This window comes from Chiloscyllium plagiosum, unplaced genomic scaffold, assembly GCF_037043375.1.
Source record: "Chiloscyllium plagiosum isolate Xiang-an unplaced genomic scaffold, Cpla_swu_hap1 HiC_scaffold_9, whole genome shotgun sequence".
In the NCBI taxonomy this organism is placed as follows: Eukaryota; Metazoa; Chordata; class Chondrichthyes; order Orectolobiformes; family Hemiscylliidae; genus Chiloscyllium; species Chiloscyllium plagiosum.
Window position 1 is genome coordinate 72,678,298 of NW_028270147.1, and position 17,752 is coordinate 72,696,049.

The following is a 17,752-nucleotide window of genomic DNA, read 5'->3' on the forward strand; positions in this document are numbered from 1 at the left end:
ACAGTAAACACTGATGCAAATTACTCATTTAGTATCTCCCCATCACCTGCAGTTCCACGTAAAGGCTGCCTTGCTGATCTTTGAAGGGTCCTAATTTCTCCCTAGTTACCCTTTTGCCCTTGGGATTCTCCTTAACCCTATTTGCCAAAGCTTTTTTATGTAGGCCACCTTTGGAATATTGCATGTAATTAAGGTCTCCTTCCTATCAAAAGGATGTTGTGAAACTTGAAAGGGTTCAGAAAAGATGTACAAGGATGTTGCCAGGGTTGGAGAATTTGAGCTGTGGGGAGAGGCTGAATAGGCTGGGGCTGTTTTCCCTGGAGCATCGGAGGATGAGGGATGACCTTATAGAGATTTATAAAATCATGAGAAGCATGGATAGGGCAAATAGGCAAAGTCTTTTCCCTGGGGTGGGGGAGTCCAGAGCCAGAGGGCAAAGGTTCAGGATGAGAGGGGAAAGATATAAAAGGGACCTTGAGGGGCAACTTTTTCATACAGAGGGTGGTACGTGTATGGAATGAGCTGCCAGATGAATTGGTGGAGGCTGGTCCAATTACAGCATTTAAAAGCCATCTGGATGGGTATTTGAGTGGGAGGGGTTTAGAGGGATCTGGGCCAAGTCTGGCAAATGGGACTAGATTAGGTTAGGATGTTTGGTTAGCATGGACAAGTCAGACCAAAGGGTCTGTTTTAGTGCTGTACATCTCTATGACTCTACATCTCCTTTTTGCCCTCGTGATTTCCCTTTTAAGTATATTCCTATTGCCTTTATACTCTTCTAAGGATCCACTGCTGGATCTCTGCTGTCTATACTTAACATATGCTTCCTTTTTCTTGACCAAAAACTCAATTTCTCTAGTCATCCAGCATTCCCTACACCTACCACCCGTGCCTTTCACCTGAACAGGAATATACTGTTTCTGGACTCCCGTTAGCTCATTATTTTGAAGGCTTTCTATTTTCCAGCCAACCCTTTACCTACGGACATATGTTCCCAATCAATTTTTGAAAGTTCTTGTCTAATGCCTTCAAAATTGGCCTTCCTCCAATTTAGAACTTTAACGTTTAGAACATAGAACATAGAACATAGAAGAATACAGCGCAGTACAGGCCCTTCGGCCCTCGATGTTGCGCCGATCCAAGCCCACCTAACCTACACTAGCCCACTATCCTCCATATGCCTATCCAATGCCCGCTTAAATGCCCATAATGAGGGAGAGTCCACCACTGCTACTGGCAGGGCATTCCATGAACTCACGACTCGCTGAGTAAAGAACCTACCCCTAACATCTGTCCTATACCTACCCCCCCTTAATTTAAAGCTATGCCCCCTTGTAATAGCTGACTCCATACGTGGAAAAAGATTCTCACTGTCGACCCTATCTAAACCCCTAATCATCTTATACACCTCTATCAAGTCACCCCTAAACCTTCTTTTCTCCAATGAAAACAACCCCAAGTGCCTCAGCCTTTCCTCATACGATCTTTAGATCCTGTCTATTCTTTTCCATTACTGTTTTAAAGCTAATAGAATTATGGTCACTGGCCCCAAAGGGCTCCCCCACTGACACCTCAGTCACCTGCCCTGCCTTATTTCCGAAGAGTAGATCAAGTTTAGCACCTTCCCTAGTACGTTCATCCACATAGCAAATCAGAAAATTGTTTTGTACACATTTAACAAATTCCTCTCCATCTAAACCTTTAACATTATGGCAGTCCCAAGTCTATGTTTGGAAAGTTAAAATTCCCTACCATAATCACCCTATTATTTTTACAAATAATTCAGATCTCCTTACAAATTTGTTTCTCAATTTCCCAATGACTAATGGGAGGTCTGTAGTACAATCCCATTACAAAAGACAATGTGAACAAACTGATATGCAATACTGTACTGATTTATTGAAACTAGTTTCACCATTTATTAACTAAACCAATACTGTTGTTTCATGGTGTGAAATGGTAATGCTGCCATTAAACCTAACATACTGACATGGTTAAGCTTCTTGTATTGACTGCTGTGAAATCCTGAAATCATTTTTTCCTGAAATAAACAATGCTTTCCACTTCAGTGAAAATTGTCAGTAAAAAAAAAACAAGGTGCACCAGACAATTAATGACACTTTATTATTGTCCAGAAGATAGCAACTTGGGTAAAATCAGCATTCACTTAGGAAAAATTAAATGTCTCCAGTGCATAGGATCAAATTCTGCACTTGCCCTTGATTTTGTCCATTCTCCTGTGCAGTTATATCTGCATTAACATGCCTCTGCATTAAACTTTGAAACTGACAGGACAGGTTAATACTGCAGTTAATAAAGGTGGGATCCTGTTGCTGAATGATCTCTTGCAGGCTGTTTCTTGTCTTGAGAGTAGTCAACATTAGCAGAGATAGAGGACAACTAATAGAAGACAGAGCTGGGATAAAGGAGCATTTTCTGTATGGCAACCTGTAACTAAAGGAATACCACAGGAATCAGTGCTAGGGCCACAATCATTTACAATATACAATGATGACTTGGATGAGGGAAGTGAACGTACAATAGCCATGTTTGTGAAGGACATATGAAAATGTAAGAAGACAAGTGGTGAGGACAACACCTGCAAAGAGATATAGGCAGGTTATGTGAGTGGGCAAAAAATTGGCATATGGACTATAGTGTGGGGAAAATATGAGGTTATGCACTTTAGCAGGAAGAATAGAGGAACTGAATATTAGTTAAATTGAAAAAGATGGATGAAAGCTACAGAGCAGTGGGATTGGACGTTCTTCTCTATGAATCACAAAAAGCTAGCATTCAAATTCACTGGGTACAAGGAAAGGAAAATGGAACGTTGGCCTTTTATTTCAAAGAGAATCATGTGCAAAACTAGGAAAGTCTTGTTAAAATTTACTTAATCCACACCTAAATGCTGGTTCTGGTCTCCTTTATCTAAAGAAAGATATACTCGCATTAGATGCAGTCCAGGGAAGATTCATGAGATTGATTCTGGAACTGGAGGACTGTCTTATGAGGAGAGGTTGAGTAGGTTGAGCCTGTATTCATTGAAAATCAGGAGAATGAAAGGTTACCTTATCGAAATATAAAAAGATTCTTAGGGGACTTGAGAGGGGAGATGCAGAAAGGTTGTTCCCCCTTATGGAAGAGTTGAGGATCAAAGGGCATCATTTCAGAATAAGGGATTGCACATTTAAAGCTGAGGTGAGAAGGAAGTTCTTCACTGAGGGTAGTGAATATATGGAATTCTTTACCAGGAAAGTGGAGGTGAGGATTATCATATAGGAGCAAATTACTATAGATGCTGGAATCTGTACTGAAAACACAAATGCTCCAAATCACAGCAGGTCAAGCAGCATCCATGCAGAGAGAGCAAGCTAATGTTTAAAGCATATCTGCTCCAATGTTTTGTGGTTTTACAACCCTCTACTCTATTTTCTTGCCTTATCCCTTTGACCATTTGTTCCCTTACTGATGAGAAATCTATTTCGACCTTGAACAGAGTTGGTGACCTAGTCTCAACAGCCCTCCGCGGTAAACATAAGCTCGCAGGTTCACTATCCTCAGAGAAGAAACTTTCCCTCCTCTGCGGTGCCTTATTCTGAGATTATACCCTCTGTTCTTAGACTCCCCCACAAGGGGAAACCATTCAGCATCTGCCCTGTCAAGTCCCTAAAGAATCTTGTATGTTTCAATACAGCCGCCTCTCATTTTTTCCAAGTTCCTTTCGCAATGTCATGTACCTCTGAATATTTTTTTCCCAGGTTTGATTTTGTGGTCATTTCTCTATCACAGATGGGAGATCATTCCGTCCACCTGTATTTATGCCTTCACGACCTGTCAACTTGACCATCCTGTTGTTAATTTTTTCTCTTGTTCTCCCAAGTGTCCTTCTCTAACTCAGTCAGCATATCCCCCTATTCTTCTTTTGCTCCAATGCTGCTCCACTTTCCCCTTAAATGCTTTTCTACTTCTTGCCTCAACTGCTCCTTGGGGTGGTCAGGCTTCACATTCTCGCAGATGAATGCGGTCTACAGGAGTTCGTGTAGTGCTGCCTACTCCAACCTAACGTCTCAAAATGAACAGCGGGGTCAGCGACAGAGTAGGGAATTAGTTATTGTGGAAAATCTCAAAGGTTTTCAGATTCTCTCTCCAGAATGTCTATTGACACCCAAGTGTAGTCTCGTTAGGCTGAGGATCCAGTGAGGACACAGCAAGGTTCCATAGCTGGACTTAATAGAAATGATCAGGTTTGAGTAATGTTGGATGAAGTGTAAATATTAGCAACGACACTTCCAGATAAGACATATTTATTAGTTGACAGGAGTTAAGTGAAGGGTGCTTTCATTAACCAAGAGCTGTATTTGGTCAGACAGCTCAAATTCTCATTGTGAACTTGGTGCAAGTTATCTCTGTCCCTCCCTTCCCCAGTCCGCTGGGTTTATTGTTTTTGATAAATAACAGGAAACAAACCCAGTGCTACTTGTGCATTCTCAGTCATAGTTATGAAATTCTTCAAGTGAAAACAGTTTTAGAGAGAGGGGGCTTGATTAAAATACACTTATAGAGTCAAACAGAAGTACAGCATGGAAACAGACCCTTTGGTCCAACTTGTCCATGCCAACCAGATATCCTAACCTAATTTCAGCATATTTGCCAGCACTTGGTCCATATCCCTCTAAACCCTTTCTATTCATATACTGATTCAGATGCCTTTTAAATGCTGTAATTGTACCAGCCTCCATCACTTCCTCTGGCAGCTCATTCTTTGTGGAAAAGTTGCCCCTTAGGTCCCTTTTATGTCTTCCCTCTCTCACCCTAAACCTATGCCCTCTATTTCTGGACTCCCATGCCCCAGGGAAAAGACCTTGTCTGTTTGTCCTATCTATACCCCTCATGATTTTATAAACCTTTAGAAGATCACCCCCCCAGTCTCTGATGCTCCACGAAAAACAGCCCCAGCCTATTCAGCCTCTCCCTATAGCTCAAATCCAGTGACCCTGGCAACATGCTTGTAAATCTTTTCTGAACCCTTTCAAGTTTCACAACATCCTTTTGTTAGGAAGGAGACCAGAGTTGCACACAAGTGGCCTAACCAATGTCCTGTACAGCAACATGACCTCCCAACTCCAATATACAATGCTCTGACCAATAAAGGAAAGCATACTTAGTTGGGATTAAGAGTCCTTCCCAGTTTTTCTGAGGCAGCACTAGATTTTATTGGAACAGTTGAACTTGTTGTTAAAAAAAAGGTGCAGTTTGAGTGCTCACTGTTCAGGAACTCCAGCCTGGAGTTGAAACAGGAGTGTTTGACATTAGTCTGGGGTTTCCACAGGTATCCAATCCGGCTCAGCAGCTGCTCTTTGGCACCTATCTCCTGCGATGCTGACCTAGACAGGAATTTCCTACAGCTGACACAATACCCCATGACATTCACCTCATCTCCCCAGGCACTAGAAGGACAAGGCCTGCCTCAGAAACAAGCCTTAGTTCATCTCTTGTCTGTCCATGACCGGCATTAAACATGATGTTCTCTTTGCTGGTGAAACCATTGTCCGTGCGGCGGCTCAGGATCCACCTGAAAGACAAACAATCAGTTTAACCATAACTGGCAGCAAACAACACTTCACAGGAAAATGATGTGCCACCTCCACCAGAGACACACAGCTGCAAATTTCAAAGAAGACTGATATAATATCGCAATAGCACATGTTCCCCAGTAAAAGTACTGTGTTAGTTTCCTGATCACATCTGACTAGGAGAAAGTGAGGACGGCTTATGGCCGAAACGTCGATTCTCCTGCTCTCGGATGCTGCCTGACCTGCTGTGCTTTTCCAGCACCACACTTTTCGACACTGATCACATCTGATCTACGCTTTGCCCAAATAAAAACATGTAACAGTAGATAAACTGTGCAACCAAAAACTGACATTAAAGTGTCCTCTATCCAAATTGTTCAGGGTGCAAAGCTATAGGAGCTGCTGGTAGCATTTACATCAGACCTTTATGTAGCTGTCAGAGTGCACATAGTACTGGAATACATTCCATAGCCAAGATAAATCAATCAATAAATGAATCAGGTGCAATATAACTGTTTTCAATTAGGAGGTATTTAGATACGAGAACTGTACTCCTGATAGGTATCAGAGACCCTTTATTTAAAATCTATCTCTGTAACTTACAATCGCTAATTATTGGACCTGCTCATAAAGAAGGGCTTTTGCCCGAACCATCGATTCTCCTGCTCCTTGGATGCTGCCTGACCTGCTGCGCTTTTCCAACAACACATTTTTCAGCTCTGATCTCCAGCATCTGCAGTCCTCACTTTCTCCCTGCTCATGCATTAACCAACCAACTACTTCAAATCTCACCACCACCACTACAACTTTTTAAAGACAAAAACTGAACTTTGAGTGAATGGCTGAAAAGATCACAAGTCAAGATTTCAGAAATGAAATTTTACTCTTAACAGAAATGAAAAGCAACATTGATTAAACTCTTGCTACAGACATGTTTTCCTTCAAACAAAAGAGAAAGATCCCCCAGTTAAGGTTCAAAATGACAAAAATCTGTCAACTACTATGATTTATTCACTAAACACGTCTTTTACTGGAGACTAGGCCAAAATTAATTTTCTGTTCTTTTCCCTCAAAGTCTTAGAAGGTATCTGTATCTGCACCTTAAATGCTCTAAGCTGCAGGGCTATGGGTTAGAGTCATAGAGATGTACAGCATGGAAACAGACCCTTCGGTCCAACCTGTCCATGCCGACCGGATATCCCAACCCAATCTAGTCCCACCTGCCAGCACCCGGCCCATATCCTTCCAAACCCTTCCTATTCATATACCCATCCAAATGCCTCTTAAACGTTGCAATTGTAGCAGCCTCCACCACATCCACTGGCAGCTCATTCCATACACGTACCACCCTCTGCGTGAAAAACTTGCCCCTTAGGTCTCTTTTATATCTTTCCCCTCTCACCCTAAACCTATTCCCTCTAGTTCTGGACTCCCCGACTCCAGGGAAAAGACTTAGTCTATTTATCTTATCCATGCCCCTCATAATTATGTAAACCTCTATAAGGTCACCCCTCAGCCTCCGACGCTCCAGGGAAAACAGCTCCAGCCTGTTCAGCCTCTCCCTGTAGCTCAAATCCTCAAACTCTGGCAACATCCTTGTAAATCTTTTCTGAACCCTTTCAGGTTTCAGAGCATCTTTCTGATAGGAAGGAGACCAGAATTGCACACAATATTCCAACAGTGGCCTAACCAATGTCCTGTACAGCCGCAACATGACCTCCCAACTCCTGTACTCAATACTCTGACCAATAAAGGAAAGCATACCAAACGCCTTCTTCACTATCCTATCTACCTGCAACTCCACTTTCAAGGAGCTATGAACCTGCACTCCAAGGTCTCTTTGTTCAGCAACACTCCCCAGGACCTTACCATTAAGTGTATAAGTCCTGTTAAGATTTGCCTTCCCAAAATGCAGCACCTCGCATTTATCTGAATTAAACTCCATCTACCACTTCTCAACCTATTGGCCCATCTGGTCAAGATCCTGTTGTAATCTGAGGTAACCCTCTTCGCTGTCCACTACACCTCCAACTTTGGTGTCATTTGCAAACTTACTAACTGTACCTCCTATGCTCGCATCCAAATCATTTATGTAAGTGACAAAAAGTAGAGGACCCAACACCGACCCTTGTGGCACTCCACTGGTCACAGGCCTCCAGTCTGAAAAACAACCCTTCACCACCACCCTCTGCCTTCTACCTTTGAGCCAGTTTTGTATCCAAATGGCTAGTTCTGCCTGTATTCCATGAGATCTAATCTTGCTAATCAGTGTCCCATGGGGAACCTTGTCGAATGCCTTACTGAAGTCCATATAGATCACATCTACTGCTCTGCCCTCATCAATGTTCTTTGTTACTTCTTCAAAAAACTCAATCAAGTTTGTGAGGTTCTGTGCAGAAAATAGGATTGGAAAGGGCATCTGGGTACCTTTAAGTTGGTATGGACATGATGGACCAAATGGCCCCCTTCTCTGCTGTATCATTTCTATGTTTCTAATTTAAGTGCAAGCTTCATCCTCATCTTGGATGATAACAACAATAGGGGAGGTGATGGCTTACTGGTATTAATGCAGACTGTTAATCCAGAGACCTAAGTAATGTTCTGTGGACCCGGGGTTGAAACCCACCAGGGCAGATGGTGGAACTTTGAATTCAATAAAAACCTGGAATTAACTAGTAATGACCATTATTATAAGGAAAAACCTATCTGGTTCAGTATCCTTTTGGGAAGAAATCTGCAATCCTTACTTGGTCTGGTCTACATGTGACTTCAGACCCATGGTAATGTAGTTGACTCACCTGCCCTCTGGGCAATTAGGGATGGTAATAAATTCTAGCAAAGCCAGTGCCACCCTCATCCCATAACTAAATAGAAAAAAACGAAGTCTTTCCATTTTTAACCTCCTTATTTCCGTTGGTTCCTGGCAGATTGGTGTGTGGTTGAATTATACTTTTAGGAAAAGTGGGAACCCTATCCTACTACAACATCCCAAGGATTCTACATGTCTTGAAACCCATCTCCATAGCAAGGTTAGATCTCATGGACCTATATCTAGGTGGAAATTCTAATTAAGTATCCTCTGAAACCAACTCCATTCCATCATGAAATTAAATTGACAAATTAAAGTATAACCATCGACAAAAGCTGCAATTTATATTTTTCTCAATTTCATAGGGCTGGAGAATGAAACTAGCTGGGTAGCTCTTTTGGAAGCCAGTGCAGACATGATGGGTCAAATGGCCTCCTCTGTGCTGTAAAATTCTATAACTTCCTAGTATTTGGAGACTCTCAGTTTATCCACTGTCAACACAGCTCCTCTGCTCATTGTTTACAGGTGTGAATATTTTACAACTTCTCATTAAAGGAATCAAGAGGCACGGCGTAACTGAATGACAGAGCAGGCTGGATGGGAGAGTAGCCTGCTCTGCTCCGAGATATTTTCTAACAGGCACAATCTGTTTAGATATGTGGGACTGAATCCAAGCGTCCTGACCCAAAGGTAAAGACATACCTCTGCAACTCAAGAATTTTATAACTGACAGTGCATGGTCACTATTAGGCTACCTTTTAATTCCAGATGTTACGGCATTCAAATATCACCATCAGCCTATAGTAGGATTGGAACCGATGTTCCTGGAACATAAGCCTGAGGATTCTTTATTATTAATAATAGTGATGTTACCATTACATTGCCATAACCTCCCTCCCTGACTTTTGTTCCTACTTCTTATGGTCTAACTAAAATGACCTGGGCCCTCTTCTGACCCATTAGGAATGGGTCAGAAGAGGGCCAAGCTTACTTTCAGAAGAATTCAGACTCTTTTCATTCTTTCATTTTGATCTAAATTAAAGACACAGTCCCAAAACATAATATTACAAACTTCATATTTCAAACAATATATTTTCAGCTAATCTTTAGAAAATAATTTAGGAACAAAAGGTGATTCAACCAGTCTAGTTTGCCCCATAACTGAGTCTTGTACAGAATCTACCATAGTGTAGCATTTAAATACTGTTAGAATCAGGAATCTATTCACTGAATTCAACTGTGTTTATAATAATCAAATCATCTATTCTCCAAGTTAAATATTCAGCTTCAAAAGATTTATTCTTTACTCTGTTGGAGATGGAATATAAATTATAACATTTGTATAGTCAGATATTCGAAAGCTAATTTTAATTGTGTTGGCCTCAACAAATCATTTCTCAATATTTGGACAGGAGGAGTGCATCTAACTTAAATGGGGACAAGCTCAAAATAGACATAGAGGATACATTGAGCTTTTAAAAGGTTTCCTGAGGCTGTCTTCTAAATCAGTTGCCAAAATGTGTAAGTGTCTTGAACTGAACGTTGGGTGATTCAAACACCAGTACTTTGCAGATTCAATATGAAGTAAAACAAAGAAATTCTGGATTGCAGCGTCCAGGGATTGTTACTGTGGATAATACATAGTGTCAATTTTGGGAAGAGGGCAGAAATGTGTTTACCAGTAAGAGGCAGCAGCAAAAAGGCACAACCTGCATGGACCAAGAAAATGCTACGTTGCTGGAACTGGAGAACAGACACATAATTTTGATAAATGTGAGCAGCAAGTGATCACTTTTGGAGGGGAAGAAAGGTAGTTTTGATCGCCAAATTGAAAATACATGAAAAAGGCATATTCAATGAATAAAACTACCAGATGTAGGAGAGAAAAATCATGCACAAGGACCTCCAAACCCCTCAATGCTGCAGCTTTCTGCAATCTTTTACCAATTAAATAATATTCAGCTCTTCTATTCTTCCTATCAAAGTACAGAATAGACCCTAAAAAATGCAATGATGACAATAAAGGCAATTGTTATGTGGGGTTATATACCTAGAAATAATAACTTGCAAATATGAATAGCATCTTTTAAGATAGGTATATGTTCCAAAGTGTATAACATGGGTATTGTTGACTGAAAGCTTTGTCAAATGGGTAGGTTTTAAGAAGCTTCTTCACAGAAAGAGAGGAAAAGTGATGTTTAGGGTGAACATTCTAGAGATTAGGGGCTAGGCAGCTGAAGTCAATGCTGCCTGTAGTCTTGCAATTGATATTGGGGCTGTGCAAGAGGTCAACTAGAGGTGTAGAGATCTCAAGGGAGTCACAGGATTTAACATAGATAGGAGAGATGAAGACAGAGGAATTTGAATGTAAAAATAGCATTTTGAAATCAAAAGATGCTGCTGAACTAATGTTTGCTAATGTAAGCCAGCAAACACAGCGGTGATGGGTGAATGGAATTTGAGTCTTTGTTATGATACAGACAGCAAATTTGGATGAACTCAGATTTATGGATAGTTGTGGGAAATATTAGAAATGTGAAGACTTGATGTAATAAGGTGTAATTGAGGGATTCATCAGTACATGAGCTGAAATGAGGAGCAAATAAACAATACTACTGAGATGGAAGTTGATGATTTTACTGATTTAGAGCCATAGAGATGTACAGCATGGAAAGAGATCCTTCAGTCCAACTTGTCCATGCTGACCAGATATCGTAAATTAATCTAGTCCCATTTGGCCCGTATCCCTCTAAACCCTTCCTATTCATATACACATCCAAATGCCTTTTAAATATTGTAATTGTACCAGCCTCCACCACTTCTTCTGGCAGCTCATTCCACACATGCACCACCCTCTGCATGAAAAAGTTGCTCGTTAGGTCCTTTTTAGATCTTTCCCTACTCACCTTAAACCTGAGCGGATAATATGATTGTAAGTTCATTGGGATCAAATAGGACATCAATGATTGAAAGTCTAGTTCAATCTCATCTGCTGTCAGGGATCAGAGACAAAGTCTGTGTAGCTAGACAACAAACTTTGCAGCAGGGATTAAAGACAATGTTAGCTCTTAATACATAGCTGCAGGAATTTTGTGCATATCCATAAGGAATGTAACAAATCCTTCAATGGAGTGGTTAAGAGCATCAGTGGTTATATAGAGCTGGGTATTGCAAGCAAATATGTTGCACTTGCTATTATGTTTTCCTAGTTACATCATCAAGGAGCAGCAGATAGTTGTGATCTAGGAGAAAGTTCAAGGTAGATTCCCACTGGATTTTAAAGCTGACAGTTTGTGATTGGACATAGTAAAAGAAACTATTATGGGTGATTTTCTTGCTATGATGAGATAATCAAGAATGGAGAGCTGTTGGAGGAAGTGGTGTTACAATGTATGCAAAAGGATAGTAAGGTTGGGAATAGAATGGAATACAACTGTGATTATGGAATTAGGCAACAAACACAAATGGATAGATTTATGCTGTTCATAGCAATGGTTGTATTTTGGAACACTGAAGATTAGTTCCAAAAAAAAGAGGCTGCACAGATGAGAAATCCATCCATTGTTATTAGAAGATGTAGAATCCAAAATATACTTAGGTTCCTCTGATCCATAAGCAATTCAATCATGAATTTTGATCAGTCTTAGCCTGGTGTTCAGAATCCTACAAATCTTCTCATTTCCCTCCATAGTTTCTTTCTTCCATTTCTAGCTTCTTACAATGGTTACGTTGCAGAGTTTGGATCACAAGATAACCATAGGCAATTTCCTCCCTAAATATTCCCCTTCTTCTCCCAAGAGGTTTCTTAAAAAAAGTTCACCTGTTTTAATCTCTCCAATGTGGCTCTCAGTATTTGATTGATAATGCTACTATGAAATGTCTTGGGGCATTTTATTGCATTAGAAATGCTATATGAATGCAGGATGTTAAAGGTAATTTTAATAGGCAGCCTACAGTTGTCTTGTGGTGCAGTGTAATGTCCCCACCTTTAGCTTAGGATGTCTGTGTTCAAGTCCGACCTGCTCCACAAGCGTGTCATAACATATCTGAACAGGTTAATTAAAAATATTTTATAACAACCAAACTAGCTAAGCATTTAAAAGCAGGGACTTTGGAGCAATAATAATGAGTAGTCTAAAGGAGGAGATGTCACAGATGTGAATGACAAACCCCTGCTTCAGTTAATAGACATAAATATAGGCTTGGAAATAAGAATCAGCTAGTTGTTGACAGCTATTCAAATTGAGAATATAGGAAAAGGATTTTTGGAGATAAATGGACAGTGGTGAATCAGACATTGGATTATGTAGAAAATAGAATGGAAAGACCATAAAATGTGGGAGCAGAGGTAAGCTATTCAGTTTGCGTTCAACAAGATCATGACTGATCTGATGATAATCCTCAACTCCACGTGCCTGTATTTTTCCGTTACTCTTGATTCCATTACTGAATAAAAATATCTTGGTATTGAAAAAAACCTAATGGCCTCTGCAGTACATAATTCCACAGATTCACTACCCTCAAAAAAAAAAATCCTCATCTCTGTCTTAAATATGTGACCCTTATTCTGAGATTATGCCCTCTGGTTCTAGACTTTTCCACAAGGCAAAATAACTTTTCCACATCAATCCTGTAAAGATTCCCCAGGAATCTTCTATGTCACATTAAAGTTGCCCCTCATTCTTCTCAAGTCCAACAAATATAGGCCCAACCTCTCAAGAAGTCCCTCCATACCTGCCATCTGCCTAGTGAACCTTCTTACAGGTAAAGATACTGCATTTACAAGGTGATGTGACATCACATTCAGAGTGGTATACAATTCTGGTCATATAATACAGGAAACAAATTGACACCAGGTTATCAGATATTTGAATTACAAAAGTGAGATTCAGAAGAGGAACTCAGGAGAAGATGGAAAGGAGATTTAATGGAGGTATTCAAAGTACTGACACATTGAATACTGTAGAAAGGTTGACCATACCTGAACTGTGACCAGGAGGCCCTGAATAGTTTCAGAAGACAGATGTTCAAATGTAATGATTTCAAGCAGACTGGTTAATTTTTGACAGTCAGGAAACCTATAAAAAGTAAGGAATTTTAAGGCTCTGCTAGATGGAGATTCTGAGAGTTCTAGGCTTCTACATTCCCATACCTACAATTTGTAACTTAATCACATATCCCAACAGGATTTTCTTTTCTCAAGTCAAATTTATGAAACTTCCAGTTAATGCCTCTCACATTTTAAAAAAATTCCTTTAACAGGCCCAATCTATATGAACTTAACAGTTTTGCCTTTAATTTCACATGCTATTGTGAATTACTTCATTTCTTATTAAAAGGTCACATATGGTAAGCATTTTCTGAACCATCAACTATAGCATGGAAGATCTGCCAATGTACGAGTCCACTATAACTTTTCCTACACTTGAAGCCCTTGGTACTTTCAAGACTAATTTAGTGATTTAGCTAGCTGGCACAACAGAAAGGCTGAACTAACAATCAAATGTAAGAATGGTATCTTTACAATGCACTCCAATGTTTATGTCCACAATTTTTGATACAGCAATTACTTCACCTCTTCTGGTTTAAGGCTGAAGTCAGTGGAAGGAACAGGAACAGACTCAATTAGATTATTTAAGTCAAAATTAAACAGATTGAGGTTAGAAATCAAAGATTTCCTTTTACTCATTTGGCATAAATGCATATTGGTGGGCAAAGTATAAAGGCCTTAACTGCAGCTAATTTTATAATCTGGACTTGGATGCGGTTGATGTGGAGACTGAATATCTGAAATGATAAGTGCTCCAGTTTGATGTAATGAAAAGTGTGTTCCCAATTTCTAGCACCAATATCTTCACTTTCAGCATAAAAGTTCAAAAATATAAACTGTTTTAACATTTTATCTGGAAATTCTTAAAGTGACGAATTTTCAGTTCAATCTTAAGGTTAACCAAATGATCCCGTAAGCACCCATACCATTTGAACTTGCTTCTCTTTAAACAGGAAATTGGAAACTAAAGGATAATCTAATGTAGATGTTTGATCATTGAATAGTTCAATGGAGACATTATATCCTCTATTGGGCAAGTATGGATTAAAAGTACAGATACAATTAAAGTGATTTCAAAGAATTTGTGGACACAAAGGTTAGTAGAAATCTGGAACTCTTACCCATATTCCCAAACAAAACAGGAGAGGATAAATCAGGTGAAAATTTCAAAAATGGAATTGAAATATTAGGCAAAGGTATTGAGGGTTATGGGAACATGACGGTTATAGGAACATGATGGTTAGATGGGGTTGACATACTACAGCATAGTCACTGGATAGAGTCTGAGGTAAGAGTCAGAGACTTCCAACTTACTTAACATGGATAGTTACCCTGTAAATGATAGACTGATGACAACCAGTTTGAACTTCTGGGTAACAATGCAACTGCCTCATCCCCATCATCTTCCTTCCCTGGACCTCTGTCACAATATCATTACCCTATATAGCTGTGACCTTGTCACCTTACTCATGTATCTCATTTACCAGCACACTGAAAGACTATTTAAAATGTTCCATTCTATTTCAGAATGTTCATTTTAAAATGAATTCTAGAATATTGCTTGTCATCTTCCGGTCAATCCTGCTCTAAGGAGTCTGATGGAAAACAGTCTGCATTTCTGTAAATGTGGAGGTTTTACTGTAAGATTTTTTTTAAAAAGAGCACTTAGTCTAGTAGATCAACAATGAATTCATTCAATGGCAGAACAAGCTGGAAGGTTAATTGACCAACTCCAGTTTCTAATAGCCAAGCAGCTAGAAACAAAGTGGTGTACTGTAATTCATTAAATTACATACTACGCATTAATAGTGAAATTGACCCCCATGGAACTGCACACAGACTGACATTTACATGACTGTCTATATTATACACAATGTTAAAGAAGCAGTAAAAGCAAACACAAGACACATTTATATGAATAACTGAAATTAAACTTTTAATTATTTGGATACAATTTAAAAAAGGAATACTGGCCTATAGTTAGAAAGTTAAGTATAAACATTTAAAAACCCCTTTATACATAGCATGAAAAATATATGCGCTTTTAAGCTCTATATCTTCCAGACATAACTTTAAGAGGTAGAATCTTGACAATACATTTCAGCTGCCTAATGTACTGTTAAAATGTACAACCATCATTTCAAACAGCAAACATTATAAAGTATACTATAGCAAACTTTTCACAATGATTCCTTTGACAGCTGCAATTATATTAAAATAGTTTTAATATATTGATAACACTACAAACAAGATTTTTCTCATTTATTTACAAAATATTTATTTAATACCAATATTGTAAAAATCAAAGGCTTTGCCTTACATATTCCAACTGCCATCTGGTAGGTTTAAAACACCAGTGAGTGGATTTTTCTTAAGTATCTTCACAAATAGTAGTCACTTTTATCAAGTGATGTTTTATTTGTAGAGTATGAATGAAAAATATATAATGCCACTAAAATTTTCTTCTCAACTATACAGAGTTCTAAAAGGGCAAATTAAAGAAAGTCACTTCTGAATTTTATCACCATTACCTGAATGGTACATTTTGTCAAACTCACAAATGTTAGTGCACAGAATTCTTGGAATGAACAAGGAAAGCACAATACTTTCATTTAGGATACCAAATATACATCTATCAAAGTGGTAATAATTTAAAAAATATATATAAAGCTGGACTTGGAACCAAAAATAAATCTAAATTGACTGTGTACATAGGCATCAAATTTTACACATCACTTTATATTAAACCATAGTTGTACAGTTACATTATTCTTGAATTTGTTTAATATATTAACTAATAGTTCAATATAGTGCCAAGTCTTGCGTTTCAATCAAGAGTTGTAAAATCTGCCTTTAAAAATAGTTGTAAATAACTATCCTTTGCAATTAAAATGCAGCTTCATCAGTAATCCTTTTAATGTAGTATTTTATACTCTTAGTGTGGCGCTCTCCTAAAAATATAGGACAGAACAAACAAACATTCACTAATTTCTAGCCATCTTATTTGGGAATATAGTTTACGATCACCTAGATCAATTTTATTTTCTACCCTAAACCCCATTCTTTCTTCCATTCCAATGGCTAATTACTGGGTTTACTTTACATGGCATGAAATATTTTGACCAGTCGACTTCCTCACAGCCAATATTAATGTTCGTGCAAACTGATCACAGTGCTTCTCCTGGCACAAGATAATCCATTTTGCAACTCTGTTAAGACCAGTGACAATCAGTGAGTGCAGGAAAGTACAGGTGACAGCTGAAACTAGAACTCAAACTTCTAAGTACTGAAGTAGAGTCACTAAACTTCCACTGTTACAGCTACTAGGTTACAACTTACAGCTATGAAACAGGTACTATAGTATCTCTTTGCAAATGCCTCTTGCTTTAATAAACCTTTTAAATGGCTCATTGTAGAGGGTTATTATATTCAAAAGTTTAACTTTTATTTAGGATGTTGCAGGGTTCTTTTTAAGAACCCAAAATTATAAAGTTTTGCCTTATTTGCAGCAATTCAGCTGGATCACTTAACAATTAAAATTTAGATGTTTTTAAATGTTAACTTAAATTCCCATAAATAACAGTGCAAAAAGAATAGAACTAGTCGTCAACTGGAATCAAAGTTTTGCATTTCTTTTGATTTATCAGCTCCCAATACTTGATGCAGACTGCAGTCATGAAAGCAGAAAAGTCCTTCTGAAAGTACTGCCAATGCAATACAGCAATTACTGGCCATTTACACATCTTTAAACATTAAGGTTGCCTAGTTTCTAGCCCAGGAAGATTAATCTTCACTTCAGTTTCTTTGCTTTTTCAGCCACAATACTTTCCATTTTCAGCGAAGTAGTGATGCTTTAGTACTGAACATATTCAGATTGAAGTGACTGCAAAAGAAAAATAACTTCAGCTAAGAATATTTAAATTTATATTGTTACAGAAAGTGTTGTAAAAAAGTGAGTGATTGAATAACACCAATGAACTGTATTCTTAAAAAGAACTTGTAAACTCTTAGCAAACAAACATCAAGAATGCTGTCAGCTCTTCCAATTGTTCAGTAGCAATCCCAGTGTTAACTCTCATCCAAGTTAAATGGAAGGTGCATGGCAAACTAATCAGTCACATTATCTTGGCAGGTGAGTTGGGGGAATTAAAGAAAAGGGAAAAATATTACTGTTTTTGAGTCATTGAGAAATCACAACAGAGCACCTGTCTCATAAATGTTGGGCAAATAGAAAAAGAAAGTTGGCATTTAGCTTTGATTTCCCCAAGAAGTCCAAATTGCTACTTGACATCCAGTCTGAGCTTTCTGGAGTACTCT

The 17,752-nt window shown here is 38.8% G+C and overlaps 1 protein-coding gene across 3 annotated transcripts in view; it reads right to left on the reverse strand.

Annotated features, from left to right (window-relative positions):
- Positions 1-2,115: 2,115 nt before the first annotated feature.
- cdc14ab (cell division cycle 14Ab) overlaps positions 2,116-17,752 on the reverse strand; it is a 181,512-nt gene continuing 165,875 nt past the window's right edge. The window contains exons 16-17 of one of the 3 annotated variants that reach the window (XR_006313008.2): positions 5,435-5,575; positions 2,116-2,454 (exon numbers count right to left, since the gene is read on the reverse strand). Coding sequence is in view for 2 of the 3 variants with exons in the window: in XM_043699680.2 (XP_043555615.1) it covers positions 5,516-5,575 (60 nt within the window). In the remaining variant the exon portion in view is untranslated. Of the gene's footprint in view, positions 2,455-4,881; positions 5,576-15,344; positions 17,319-17,752 lie in introns of those variants that run through there. The other 2 variants (XM_043699680.2, XM_043699682.2) reach the window with 2 other exon arrangements.